This window comes from Diceros bicornis, chromosome 13 (assembly GCF_020826845.1).
Source record: "Diceros bicornis minor isolate mBicDic1 chromosome 13, mDicBic1.mat.cur, whole genome shotgun sequence".
Lineage (NCBI taxonomy): Eukaryota > Metazoa > Chordata > Mammalia > Perissodactyla > Rhinocerotidae > Diceros > Diceros bicornis.
This window is the reverse complement of record NC_080752.1, coordinates 13,847,605-13,862,890: the sequence shown is the minus strand read 5'-3', so window position 1 is coordinate 13,862,890 and position 15,286 is coordinate 13,847,605. Positions and strand designations below refer to the sequence as shown.

General features: G+C 35.5%; 1 protein-coding gene across 6 annotated transcripts in view; it reads left to right on the top strand.

Moving 5' to 3' along the window:
- Positions 1–15,286, top strand: part of EPS15 (epidermal growth factor receptor pathway substrate 15) — a 136,660-nt gene that overhangs the window by 42,777 nt on the left and 78,597 nt on the right. For 5 of the 6 annotated variants that reach the window (XM_058552390.1, XM_058552389.1, XM_058552388.1 and 2 more), the window contains 4 exons: positions 2,951–3,046; positions 5,243–5,308; positions 6,764–6,889; positions 9,258–9,317. In XM_058552390.1, the coding sequence (XP_058408373.1) occupies positions 2,951–3,046; positions 5,243–5,308; positions 6,764–6,889; positions 9,258–9,317 (348 nt within the window). The remainder of the gene's footprint in view (positions 1–2,950; positions 3,047–5,242; positions 5,309–6,763; positions 6,890–9,257; positions 9,318–15,286) is intronic. The other variant, XM_058552387.1, reaches the window with a different exon arrangement.

Here is a 15,286-nt window from a genome sequence, read left to right as displayed (position 1 = left end):
TAATGACCTTTCGATCAACGACGGAACACATATATGATGGTGGTTCCATAAGATTAGTACCATATAGCCTAAGTGTGTAGTAGGCTAATACCATCTAGGTTTGTGTAAGTACACTCTGTGATGTTTGTCTGACGACACGTTTCTCAGAATGTATCCCTTATCCTTTGTGGTTAAGGGGTGCATGACTGTCATCCCATTCGTGAGGGGATGGCTTAAGCACTTCCCAAAGGCCCTACCTCTTAATACCGTTATCTTTGGGGGATAGAATTTCAATATATGAGTTTTGGGGGGACACATTCAAACAATAACATGGAATTTATTTTTCTCAGTCATTCCGAGAGACTTCGCTCTTTGTATTTTAATAAATTTTGTATGTGTACAGGGTTATAAATAAAAGTGGATATTATTAGTTAAATGTGAAGATGGTATTGCTTTATACATTTGAAAGGAAGCTCTTGGCTAATCAAATCTTGAGTATTCTGGTCTAGGGCTTACTTCTGGCCTGTAAACCATTTTTTGGTTTATATGTCAGAGGTAAGCCCTAGACTAGAAATACATGAAAGTGGTTATAGGTATTGGACACCATCAGTGTACTTTGAAGTTTTGCTTGTTGGGGATGGATTTCAGAGTTCTGCAGTATTGGATTCAAAGCTTGCTACATGCTAATACATTGGCTGAGCATTGCTACTCAAGGCTAATTTCCCCCTTAGGGATAGCTAAAGCAGGATGAAACTCAGAAAAGGGATGGAAAATATTAGTCGAGAAGGCCAGAGTACTCAGTCTCTTAATTAAGATTCCAGGGCTAGATTGTAGTTCCCCCTGCCCCCTGGGCAGGAGGGCCAGTTTGGTACATTGGAGACATAGGAAAACTAAATTCATGTGGGCTCCTAGGGTGCTCTGCACTGAGTCAGCAAGTTTTTGTTGAGTACCTGTTTTGAACCAGGCTTTGGGAATACGGAGGTGAAGATGACAGATGTGGTCCCTATCTTTGTGAGTTTACAGTGTAATAAATTCTTCACTGATATTCCTGGACTTTGGGTGTTGACTTGGAGTGGTCTTTTGTTACATCCAGGTGACTGGACTTATGGGTCTGCAGTTAAGCTTTGATGTTTGCGTTGGAGGAATAGATTTTCGAATTAACATGTGAAAGAAAAACCCCCCAATGCTTACTGAGTTTCTATGTGTCAAAAATGACGGAAGGTGCTTTTTTCCCGTAGTATGGTTTTTGTTTTGTTCCTCATAATACCTTGCAAGCTAGATATTAGCCCTCCTCTTATAGAAGAGTTTTTTTTTTTTCTTTTTTTTTTTTTGTGAGGAAGATCAGCCCTGAGCTAACATCCGTGCTAATCCTCCTCTTTTTGCTGAGGAAGACCAGCTCTGAGCTAACATCTATTGCCAATCCTCCTCATTTCTTTTCCCCAAAGACCTGGTAGATAGTTGTATGTCATAGTTTCACATCCTTCTAGTTGCTGTATGTGGGACGCGGCCTCAGGATGGCTGGAGAAGCGGTGCGTTGGTGCACACCTGGGATCCGAACCCAGGCCGCCAGTAGCGGAGCATGCGCACCCAACCACTAAGCCACGGGGCCGGCCCCTAGAAGAGTTTTATTTAACTTGCCCATGGCCTCACAACTTCTAAGGAGCAGAACTAGAATTTAATGCAGGACTATTTCACTTCAGATCCAATCTATACTATGGAAGTGGACCTGATTACCTAAGAGTAATTGAATCACATGTAGAATGGGAAGGAAAAGAGGATTAATGTTGGAATACTTAGAATACCAGCATTTAAAGGTTGGGGGAGGCATTGACTTAAACAGAAGAGACTTAAAAGGTCAGAGGAGAGCTTTATGAAGCTATGTTGGCGGAGGAGAGCTTCAGGGAGGATCATACTGTCCAGGCTGCCAAAGAAAACAAGTAGGATGAGGCTTCTTTTTTATTTTTTTAAAGAGTCTATTCTATTTGGTAGCTAGGAGGTTATTTGTGACATAGGTGGTAGTTTCTCTAATGGTGGGAGTTGAAGTCAACTTGCATAGAAGCTTGTGCAGTGAATGAAAAGAGAAGGAGAGATCTTGAAATAGCATTTTCTCAAGGAATTTATGAGTGGGGACAAAGCAAGGTTCTAAGAATATGTTAGGAATTGGGTGAGAAGGGTATATGTGAGCGTAGGAGGTTTGAGAAAAGTAGTGAAGGATTGATTGCATCAGCAGTTGTACAAGGATATTGACAAGTTACAAGTAATTATAACTGGAGTGAAGATTTTTTTATGTCTATTTCCAGACCTAATTTTAACTAAAACAGCTGAAAACCAGTTGCTTCAGCATCTTTGCATTTACTTATTAAATTTTAACTCAGACTTCAAATGCCAAAAATCCAAGGACCTTTGGGAGAGGTTTACAAGTATTTTGAAGTCAAGCAGTTATATTATTGTTTTAGATGCCACGCAGTTATTCTCTGCAGCTTTTCTGGAATAGCAATAATTGAGCCACTTGAAGGATTGATCCAGTTTCAAAATTTATAATCTTAAATCCACAGATGACTTTTGATAACATTTAGGTATTATTTTCTTCTGGGCTTTTTTTCAGATTCTTTCTCACTTAAATGATAAAAGGCATTTCTTAACATCATTAAATGTTCTTTGAAGCATGATTGTTAATTTTGTATGATTTCCACTATATGTATCACAATTTGTGTATTTTCCCATGTATATTAACACTTTTTTTCTATTTAATATGTTAGGAACATCTTTGTACATGAATCTCTTCTCAATTTTAAAGCAAGTATTTTTCGAGCAAATATACTGTTATATTTGCTGCTACATAAAAACCTTGGAGTAATTGTGAATTGTTTTGTATTTTCAGGTTATAAGTATGTGTGTAGATAGAGGGATAGATGGGTGAATGGATAGATAGATAGATAATGCTCTTAACATTCATACTTTTCTTTCTCAGGAATTCTTTGTTGCTTTGCGTCTTGTGGCATGTGCCCAGAATGGATTGGAGGTTTCACTGAGTAGCTTGAACCTGGCTGTTCCTCCACCAAGATTTGTAAGAAATGCTTTTCAATTTAAATTTTATTTAGTTAAAAAAAAATACCACATAATTTGAAAATTAACGTAACTATATTAAAAAATTTTCTCTCTAACCGCTATCACTCAGCTACCTTAATTTCTTTTTTAATGGTTACTGCTGTTATTAGTTTCTTGTGTATCCTTCCAGAGTTATTATATGTGTATATAAAGAAATATAAATACTTATTTCCTCATTTTCTGTTAATTGTAGCATACTATATACACAATTCTATACCTTTTTTAATAACTTAATATGTTTTAGAGATCTTTACATATCAGTACACAGAAGCTTTCTCATTCTTTTTTATAGCTGCATAGTATTTCCTTGCTTCTATTTACCATAATTTATTTAACTTCCTATTGATAGGCTTTTAGCTTGTCTCTGATCTTTTATAATAAAAAATGCTGCAATGAATAATAACCTCGAATATATATCATTTTGCAAGTGCAGAAGTATATATGTGTAAATTCTCAGAAGTGGAATTGCTGTTTCAAAAGTTTGTGCATTTGTAATTTTCACATATAATATCAGCTGCCTTCCATAGTGGTTGTGGTAGTTTGCACTCCCACCAGCAATTGATTGAGTGTACTTTTGCTAACATACTGCTGTCAAACTTTTGGATCCTTGTCAATTTGATAGGTGACAAATGGAACATAAGTGTGGTTTTAATTTGTCCTTTTGGTTTTGTAGAATGAGGTTGAGTAGTTTTTCTCACACTTATGAGCCATTTACATTGCCTTCATGTGAAATGTCTATTTATAGCCTTTGCCTATTTTTGTAGGGTTGTTGATCTTTTTCTTATTGAATTCCAGAGGCTCTGCATATATTAGGAAAACAGCTCTTTGTCTATATGAGTTGCAAATATTTTTTCCCAGTTTGTCCTTTTTCTTTTGACTTTGTGATGGTTTTTTTTCCATAAAGAAGTCATTGTTTTCTATGTAAATGAATTATTAGGATTTAAATTGTTTTTGTGGTTTCTTTTTTCACATTTTTGTTTGTCCTGATATAAGATAGGAGTATGGATTCAAATTTATGCTTTTTTGAAGATGGCTACTTTAGAGACCTAATACAGTTTGTTGAATAATCAATCTTTTCCTTACTGATTTGAAATGCCACCTCAATCATGTGCTAAATGCTCATGTGTATTTTGGTTTCTTTCTGGGTTTTTCTGTTCTTACCCACTGATCTGTTTATCCATATGCTGATCTCACATTGTTTTAATTATCATAGTTGGTAATTTATTTTTGTATCTGTCAGGGCTAGTCCTCCCCACCCTTACCCCGTTTTTCAGAAGTTTCATGGCTCTTCTTGCTTGTTTTTATTTATTTATTTTTTTTGTGAGGAAGATCAGTCCTGAGCTAACATCTGCCAATCCTCCTCTTTTTGCTGAGGAAGACTGGCCCTGCGCTAACATCCATGCCTATCTTCCTCTGCTTTATATGGGACGCCGCCACAGCATGGCTTGACAAGCGGTGCGTTGGTGCGTGCCCGGGATCCAAACTGGCAAACCCCAGGCCGCCGCAGCGGAGCGCGCGCACTTAACTGCTTGTGTCACCGGGCCGGCCCCTCTTCTTGCTTGTTTTTAAATTCAGTATTTTAAAAGTATTTGGTCTGAGTATTATGAATTTACCTTCAGTTTTGAGAATTTCTGCACTTCAAAGTTTAGGCATGGAATCAGAGGTTAATTTAGGGATTTGTTGCCTAAAGATGTTACTATAAAAATTTTTCAAATATATTCATCTGTGTCTATAAGCAGATAAAAATAATAAGTTGGGCATGCTGTTAGTAAGTTCATGTACTTAAAAATCTTGAGTTGGATTGTTGTCCCAGTTTGTTTTCCTTAAATAGTGTTGGGAAAAATTCATCAGTTAACAGGGCCATAAATATTTTTGTTACATTCAGATATCTTTATCTTGATTTCAGTTGTAATAGGGTTTCTTCTATAATACTTATATGTTTTAGTTTGTGTTCCACAATCATTTATGCAGCTAACTCAATTTTTTTTCATTTGTACTTAGATGAAAGTCTAATAGAGATAATGTAAAATAGTATGTCCTGTGCATTGAGATCCAACATTTTGTATGAATGTATTTAAATCCAAAGACCACTTTTTCTCCATTGTTTATTGATGTGAGGATTTCAAACCTTCATATACTGTATTTTCCTTTTTAGCATGATACCAGTAGTCCTTTGCTAGTCAGTGGAACCTCTGCAGCTGAGCTCCCATGGGCTGTAAAAGTAAGTAAACTTTGTAACTATTCTCTCCTTACCCCTGCTTTGCTTCCATATAATCCTCTCCCCCTACTTTCAAAATATATTGCAATCTGCACTAGAGTTTCATTTTTTACTGTTGGGGGAATACTGGTACTAGAAATCTTTTGAAGGATCCTATGGCTCTGTCAGCCATTGTGTGACAGTTAGTATTAGCTTGATCTCATTTCCGTTATAATGTAAACTAAAAATGGTGATGTCATAATCTTGTATTAACTAAAATATTTGATGATTAGATAGTTTACCCCACTAGTATTATTTCTTGTTTGAAAATTCTGGTTAACTATATATTCTCTTTATGGCTCTAAAACAAACAATTCTTTCTGAAATCTTTTTCTGAGATGAGTATTTTGCATTATAGCTATTTGGAGGCATCATACTGATTATAGCTATCTTATTAGATTTTAAAAATTGTAATTTTAGAATAGTATTAGAAATAGCAGATCAAATGACCTTTAATAGATGTGTATAGTTTTGTCAGAAAGCCATTTTGGTTTGTATGCTTGTGTGCTAGTAACTAATTTTAAAAATTGTAGGGATTTGGCCTTGACTGAGCAAATCATGAAAAATAGTTTTTTATGTTATACAAGTAACTTTCCAGGATTTTAGGAAATGTCTTTTTATTGATAAGAAGAAGAAATCTTGCTTTGGGAAAAATGGGGGAAACTTGATATATTCCTAGACGGTAATTTTCTATTTAAAATTTGTTTGAGTTTGCAGTGTGAATAGCACCATCTTTAGAAAGTCACTAACTAGCTTTGTTGTTATAAAAATTGCTTCCTTGCTGTGGATCTGTTTAAGTGCGAGTGTTGGGCTAGATATTCTTCTCAAAGCCCTTCTATCACTGAAATCTTTTGATTCTAACCTAACAGTAGAAAAGCAAAGATAATGTTCCAGCTACTAAAGGAATGGAGGGAATACTGAACTCTTGAGTGGAGTAACTTAAATTATTATTTACTATAATATATTTTGATGAAAGTGAAGAATGTTTTTTATTTTTTTTTGGTGAGGAAGATCAGCCCTGAGCTAACATCCGTGCTAATCCTCCTCTTTTTCCTGAGGAAGACCGGCTCTGAGCTAACACCTATTGCCACTCCTCCTTCTTTTTTTTTTTTTTTACCCCCCAAAGCCCCAGTAGATAGTTGTATGTCATAGCTGTACCTCCTTCTAGTTGCTGTATGTGGGACTCGGCCTCAGCATGGCCGGAGAAGCGGTGTGTCGGTGCGCGCCCGGGATCCAAACCCGGGCCGCCAGTAACGGAGCGCACGCACTTAACTGCTAAGCCACGGGGCCAGCCCTGAAGAATGTTTTTTAAATGATAGTTTAAAAAAATATGTCGTCTATTCTTTGAGGACTTGTTTTTATAACTGCAGTTAAATCCGTTTCACTATTATTTAACTTGTGATCTTTTTTATATTACAGTCTGAAGATAAGGTCAAATATGATGCGATTTTTGATAGTTTAAGCCCAGTGAATGGATTTCTGTCTGGTGATAAAGTGAAACCAGTGTTGCTCAACTCTAAGTTACCTGTGGATATCCTTGGAAGAGTAAGATATTCTTAAATTTGAAATGTAATTTTTATGTGTTTTAACTACCAGGAGCACTTATAGCTCATTGTTAAAAAATACAAAGATCTTCTTTTAAAGTTGCGTTGTTACAGAATTTTTTGTGTTCTGACTTAATATGTAAAGTTACTGCTGATTTATTTCTTTGGTTATTCCTTCTAAAATATGAGTGTTTGATAAGCCCCTTAAGTAGGTCCGTTTTTCTTTGTGCTGTACTCTCTGACCTCTGAATTCCTTGCCTTAATTTCCAGAGACCATTGGTATTTTACATTTGCCACCTACTCCGTGGCTGTATCATGGGGCCTTGTCATAAGGAATAGTTTCATGTCTGAAATTGTAACGTCTACTCTCTAAATAGAACTTCCTGTCTTTCTAGATCTCTTTCCTAGATACTTGCAAGACTAATTCTTTGACTTCATCAAGACCTTTAAATCTCAGACTGCTTTACTTTCCCCATCTTTTGAATTTATTTTTTTCCTCATCCAACCTGGATTTTTTTGGTCCACAGTTTCATGTCAGTATCCTAGCTCTCTTTGCCGTGTTTTCTGACTTCTCTCCTGCCTGGTGAAAATGCAACTTTACATGAAGCTAATTGTCTACCTTCTCTGTGGTTGCATATGGAGTACTGAGAAAGTCTAATAAAGATTGGTATCATCATAATTTCATGATCACCAACTTCACTGGGGCTTTCCCTACTGCCAGCTACTCTTGTGATATTTCGATAGTGATTTCTCTCTATCCCTCTTCGTATTTCAAACCTTATCTCCTTTCATTAAACCTCCAGCCCTTTAATCCAGGGCTTAGTCAGACTACATAGGGTTAAATCCTGGCTGCACCATTTCTTAGCTGTGTGACCTTTGGCAAATCATTAGAAAACCATATCTTAGTTTCTTAATCTTTAAAATGAGCATGATTTCCAGTTTATAGGGTTGTAAGAATTAAATGTGATAATGTACATAAAGTACTTAGCACAGCACTTGGTACGTACTCTTTGAATGCTAGCTGCCATGATGATGATGATGAAGGTGACAACGACTACCACCATACCACCAGTAGTAGTACTACTGGATCAGTGTTGTATAGGTTAGGTGCTCAATCAGTATTAATTTAAAATTCGTTTTCTAGTATTGTTTCCCACTAATCATTTCTCCACTCTGTGGTCAGTGTGAGATTTCTAAACTGCAGATTTAGTCCTGTTATGGTTTTTTTTTTTTTTTTTTTTTTTTGTGAGGAAGATCAGCCCTGAGCTAACATCCGTGCTAATCCTCTTCTTTTTGCTGAGGAAGACCGGCTCTGAGCTAACATCTATTGCCAATCCTCCTCCTTTTTTTTCCCCAAAGCCCCAGTAGATAGTTGTATGTCATAGTTGCACATCCTTCTAGTTGCTGTATGTGGGACACAGCCTCAGCATGGCCGGAGAAGCGGTGCGTCGGTGCGCACCTGGGATCCGAACCCGGGCCGCCAGTAGCGGAGCGCGCACACTTAACCGCTAAGCCACCGGGCTGGCCTGAGTCCTGTTATATTTTGACTTAAAACGTCTTAGTAGCTTTCTGTTGCGTTTAGGCTGAAGTCCAAACTCCTTTCAAGGCATTTAATGACCAAGCACTTGCTTATCTCCACTCCTGTTTCTCACCAGTACACTTTCTCTTCCTCCTCCAAGTAAAATTTTGTTGAATGACTTAAATATCTTTTTTCCAAGGATTTAACATAGTTTTATAATGGGTCTAAAGCTATGGGAACTACTCTAGATTTAGAGCAAATCTACCAGGACCTTTTAGATTTTATTTCTTCTTTGTAAGCCCTGGACATTAGCTAGTTAAAGGTTAATGACGCAGTATTCGTTGGGTATTTCTTTTAGTTGATTAGAGATTCTGTAGTATAGGGAAAACAATAATGGACTTAGTTGGAAGTCCTCACATTGAAAACTAGTTATGCTACTTAATAATAGTTGCATGAACCTGGATAAGTCATGTCTAAAACAGGGTTGATAGTACCACATGGATTTGTTGCATGAATTAACTGAGATGACGTTTGTGAAGAAGCATTGTAGTTTGTTTAAAGTACTGTGTACGTAATTGTTTTCTAACTTGAGAGGAACAAAATATTTTCTTTAAAAATCTGTAAAGATATTTCTATTTAAAAAATATTAAGAGTTATTACTTCTTTTTACAGTAATGTTAATATAGCACATAATAGTGATATAGTAAAATGATGAGCATAATTGAAATTTCTCAGAGAAATAGATATTATAGTGTTAGGCGAAACTTTTCCCCCATTTATGTATTTGGTTTTTACAAGTAGCAAATGAAATGAAAGAACATTAATCTTTCTCAATTCTTTGCTTTTTAAGGTTTGGGAGTTGAGTGATATTGACCATGATGGTATGCTTGACAGAGATGAGTTTGCAGTTGTAAGTAACCTACTACTCTGAAAATCTTAAACATTTTAATGGTTTTCTCAAGTGAAAATTTCCTCTTTTAGTTCATCCTTAGAGGAAAACTGTATTTCCCTAAGATTGTTGGTAGGAATATATTTTTTTTTTTTTGAGGAAGATTGGCCGTGCACGACCATCTTTTGCCAGTCTTCCTCTTTTTTCTCCCCAAAGCCCCAGTACATACTTGTGTATTATAGTTGTAGAGTTGTAGCTCTTTTACATGGGATGCTGCCTCAGCATGGCTTAGTAAGCAGTGAGTAGGTCTGTGCCCAGGATCTGAACCAGCGCACCCCGGGCCACCGAAGCGGAACACGCAAACTTATCTGCTCCACCACCGGGCAGGCCCCAGTATGAGTATTTTTCCCTAGAATTTATGGGTAGTCAATAAATATTTTTAAACAAATGGATAATAGAAAATGTATGTTTTTGCCGTCTTCATTTTATTTGACCTTAAAGTACGCAGGAATATATGCTTTGGATAATGCACTGTAAAGATGCTGAATGGTATCATCTTTTGTATCCCCACTTGACCAGGCATCTCAGTACCTGCTTCTCCAATGGAATAATTTCACTTCAAATATACCCCCAAATTTTCACATTTATTTCATTAAAGGAAAACATGAATAACACTTCAGTTTCATGTCATTTAGGAAGGCAGACAATGTTTAATGTTTTGACATCTTATCTGAAGACATGTTGTCCTTAGTAATTGGATGGTTAATTGCAAAATGAGTTGTATTCATCTCTTCCTTAAAGGTTAGATAATGCTCTGCTGTGAGCTCATGAATGGTAAATCTCTAATCCCCATTTTAATCTCTTATTTGATAATTACTCTGTTCAAATTTTCTCTCTCTATTTTGCTAAGGAATTGTCCATTGCTTTGACTTGCAAACTTGTTATCACAGATTTGTGTTATTCTTTTTAATCTCTTCTGGGTTTGTGGTTGTGCTCCTTTCTCATTCCAAATCTTATGTATTTTTGTTCCCTCTCAGTTTTGGCTTAATTGGATTTTATCTAGTTTATTGATTTTTTTTTATTTAAAAAGAGCCATCTGTTGGGTTTATTTATCTTTTCTATTATGTTTTGACTTTTTATTTCATTCTTTTCAGCTTTTAGCTTAATTTCTTCTTCCTAGTTTCTTATGGTTTACTTTTTTATTTTTGATTTCTGAAGATGAGTACCAAGTCACTTTATTTTTTATCATCTTGAATATTAAAATCATTTAAAGGACATATTTTTCCCTGAATACAGATGTAGCTGGATTCCATAGATACTGGTACAAAGTATTCTCCTTTTCACTACTTTTTAGATAATTTTTAGTTTTCTTTGATCATCTGTTTAGGAATATATTTCCTGATTTCAGTGTAGTTAAGTTTGTTTGTTTGGTTTTTGTTAACTTTGTATATACTTTTATTTTTATTTATTTATTTATTTATTTTTTAAAATAATTTTTTATTTATTTATTTTTTTCCCCCCAAAGCCCCAGTAGATAGTTGCACACCACAGCTGCACATCCTTCTAGTTGCTGTATGTGGGACACGGCCTCAGCATGGCAGGAGAAGCGGTGTGTCGGTGCGCCCCCGGGATTCAAAGCCGGGCCGACAGCAGCGAGCGCGCGAACTTAACCGCTAAGCCACGGGGCCAGCCCTGTATATACTTTTAGCTTGATTAGATTATGACTAGAGAATGTAGTCTTTAAAATCTCTACTTAAAAAAAAAATTTCCTGGGGCCAGCTCTGTGGCGTAGTGGTTAAATTCGAGCTCTGCTTCGGCAGCCCGGGGTTCATGGGTTCAGATCCCGGTGCAGACCTACACACAGCTCATCAAGCCGTGCTGTGGGGGCATGCCACATACAAAAAAAATAGAGGAAGATTGGCATAGATGTTAGCTCAGGGACAATCTTCCTCAAGCAAAAAAAGAGGAAGATTGGCAACAGATGTTAGCTGAGGGCCAGTCTTACACACACACACACAAATTTGTTAAGGTTTTCTTTGTTGCCAAGTTCATGACCTATTTTTACATTTCTGTTTGGAAGATATTAGACTTCTAGAAATCTATTGTGTTGATTTTATTGATTATTTTTCAGTTTCTCTTTGTCCGTTTGTTTTTTTTTTTGCTCTTTCATAAATTTTATTCTGTTTATATCCCAAGAGCCAAATGAAATAGGCAGAATACGTGTTATCACATTTGAAAAAAAAAAATACGGAAATAGAGACTTCAAGTTACTTGAGTTGGTGGTCATAGGTCCCTAGTCTTTTTTATTTTAATTTGGGTGATATTTGGGCCATGGCAGGGGATACTCCCTCACAATGTTAACAAAAGTTATCCTAGCTATATATCAAGGGTTGAATGTTTGTGGGATGTTTTAGGGAAAGGTGGTGTATCAAAGAGATTTGGCTGATGAGGTACTTTGAAAGACTGTCAAACTCTCTATATTAACTTTTTTTAAAATGGTTTTTGTGTTAAGAATATTAGTACAAAATCTTTGCATTGGTAAGATGTGTAGAGGGATTTTTTTTCTTAAAAAGACAAAAATTAAAAATTTCAAAGGAACGTTTGTATAAGCATAGTTAGGATAAGTAGGAAATAGTATTATCCTCGTGTGACAAACTGTAGTATATGTTAAGGTAAGTGAATAAACACAGTTTATCTTATATGCCCTGAAGCCTTTTCTTAGGCAACTTACTCTCTTTTTTTAATAAAAGTAAACCTTTATTAAAATAGTAGTTTAAGAATAAACAACATATCTGTAGGAAATTACTACTTAAAAAAATAGTGAAAACCCGTATACCTTCTCCTAGATTTACTATTTTTAACTATTTTGCCATATTTGGTTTCTTTCTATGTGCATTCATCAGCACTTGTCATGCTTAGTGCCTTTAATTTTGAAATCCAGCTTGTGTGATACTTATATTGCTTCTGCTCTTTTTTATTTGGATTACCTGATAGTTCTAAGGTTTAGAATGTCTCTCTTGAAAATGGGGCATTACTGTGTTTTAGTTTTTTACCTAATTTGACAGTTTTTGTCTTTTAAGATAACGACAGATATGTTGATTTTATTCCCCCTACCTTATCTATTTATTTTACATTATTATTTTCTCTCTTTTTTTTAGTTTCTTATTGTTACTGGTTATCAAGTTGTGGTTCATTCATTTTTCCCATCTTATTAGTGTGGAAATTCTGTAATGTCTGTTCCATTAATGGTTAATACACCTTTCCCTGTGCTTACCATACTTATTTCTCCAGTATTTGAAAACAAGATTGTTAACCCTCACTCCAGTAAAACGAGACCCTTAGACTATTTTCACTTCTTTTCTTTCTCCTTCAGCTCGACTTCTCAAGATTTTAGAACATTTTTTGCAACTAAAATTCTAGATTTTACTTAATTTACTTCTTTTGGTTCTAGGATTTTCCATGTAGTTTTGTCAATATTAATAGTCTCACTAGCATTCTTTTGGGTAGAATTTGCCTGATATATTTTTTTCCATCTTTTTACTTTCATGAATGGGGCAACATAGTCCATACTGTTTTTAAAAATTATAATTACTGGGGCTGGCCCAGTGGCACAGCGGTTAAGTCAGCACGTTCCACTTTGGCGGCCCGGGATTTGCAGGTTTGGATCCTGGGTATGGACCTGCTTACCACTCATCAAGCCATGCTGAGGTGGCATCCCACAAAGAAGAACTAGAAGGACCTACAACTAGGATATACAGCTAGGTACTGGGGGCTTTGGGGAGAAAAAAGAAAAAAAAAGAGGAAGATTGGCAACAGATGTTAGCTCTGGGCCAATCTTCCTCCAAAAAAAATTGTAATTATAACAACATAGCCAGTGTAACTTAAACTGTAAGTCATTGATTTTTATCTTTGTTTACAAGCATCAGTATTTTTAAAAGGGTTGATCTTAGTCTTCTTTGAAAATTGAAGTAATTTTTAAAATACACTTGTGATAGTGGAATAACTCTGAACATTTTAAATTATCTTCCTAAATAATTAAATGTAAAGGTAATGTACTTATTCACATGATCAGTTCTTTTGGACTGTGGCAATTTATACTCTGCCAGTTTTCTGGTTTGTTGAAGTATAGCATAGATTTTTTCATAATATCTTATATTACTAATTAAAACTGGATTCAATATGAGAATATGTTCAAGACTTACCTCTAAAATTCTTACCCTTTTGTTTTTTGGATTAAATGGTGCTTTTTGTTGGTTTTAAAGACCTAGTATCTGCTCTATATTTATTTTTTGAATGGGAACAAATAAACATGAAGTTAATGAAAGATTCTAACTTGGTTTGTTGAATTACACTATGGATTTTTTTTTTCAGTAACTTCTTTTTTCACTAATGAACCAAAACTTGATTGAACCTGAATCTTTATGTTTGAGACTTGCCTTTAAACTTCTTAACCAACTTCTTTCTTTCCTTTTATAGCATAAATGAGATTTTCAGTGGGTTTATTTTTTTTAATTGGAGTAAATAAAGTTGAAGTTAGTGAGAGATTCTAACTTGTATAACTTCTGTTGCTGTGTGAACCTTTAATGAATGGTCCTTGTTTCTTTTCAAATGTAAATGCTTTTTCATATTTTCTGAAACCTAGTGGATTAATTAAAAATCCAGAATCTAGAATATCTTTGAGATTTTTTTTTTTTAGCTGAATTTGTAAAGGTCAGGCCTTGGCATGCCTTGGGTGTTCTGGCCACAACTAAAATGACTTTTGAGAAGTGTGTGTGTGTATGTACACCCAAAAAAATAAAATGGATTTTAGAAATAATTCCCATGTCCTTGAATGTGGATTTTTAAATATCTGTGACTATTGCCAGTATTCTGTTTGCTTATTGATGAATTATATGACTCGAGTATAAGGATATTGGAAATATATCTTCCTGAGTTTTACTTCTGACTCATTTAGCTTAGTAGAAAGTCTCTGACAGGGCATTAAGTTTTGCGAAAGGGCCAGATTTTCCTCTCTGATGTCATTTTGAAAACTCAAAATGTATATAAAATTTTAGTATTGGTATTGAACCAAGGGAAGTGACTAATAATCGTGTTAAAGTTTATTGTTTTCTTTGTCGGGATGAATTCCACAAGTTTGCAGTACTATTCTGTGAAATAGTTCTTTGTTTTATTGAGGCTGAAACTACTGCTTTTAAACTTAAAGAGAAGAGTTCTAAATCTAGTAATTTAGTATTTGGTAAATGAACTTATGCTCATGTTTTTTAGAGTTGGACAAGATCCTATAAATTAGTTCCTCTAAGCAGAGCAGTTAGTAGTAGAGCCAGGGCTGAACCTGGGCTTTCGAGGTCGTGTTTTTTTTTTTTTTTTTTAAATAAACTAAATTTGGGGATGGTTTTATATTTACAGAAAAGTTGCAGAGATAGTGCAGAGAGTTCCCCAGTACCCCTCACCCACTTTCCACTATTGTTAACATATTACATTACTGTGGTACATTTGTTAAAACTAAGAAACCAACATTAGTACATTACTGTTAATCAAACTCTCCAGACTTTATTTGGGTTTCACCAGTTTTTCCTTTCTGTCCCAGGATCCACTCTAGGCTACCACATTGTATTGAATTGCTGTGTCTCCTCAGTCTCTCTGGTCTATGATAGTTTCTATCTTGCCTTGTTTTTCTATGACCTTGGCATTATTGAGGAGTACTAGCTAGGTATCCTAGCTGTCTCCCAATCTAGGTTTGTCTGATGTTTTTCTCATGATTAGCCAGGGGGTATGGGTTTTTTGAAAGGATACTGCATATGTGAAGTGACCTTCTCATCACATTTATTGGAGGGGTACATGATGCCCACATGCCATCACTGGTGGTGTTAACCTTCATCACTTGGTTAAAGTGATGTTTGCCAGATTTCTCCACTATAAAGTTAGTTTTTTTCCCCTTTTCCTACTCTATTCTTTGGACAGATAGTCTCATGCCCTTTTGACTTTGTATT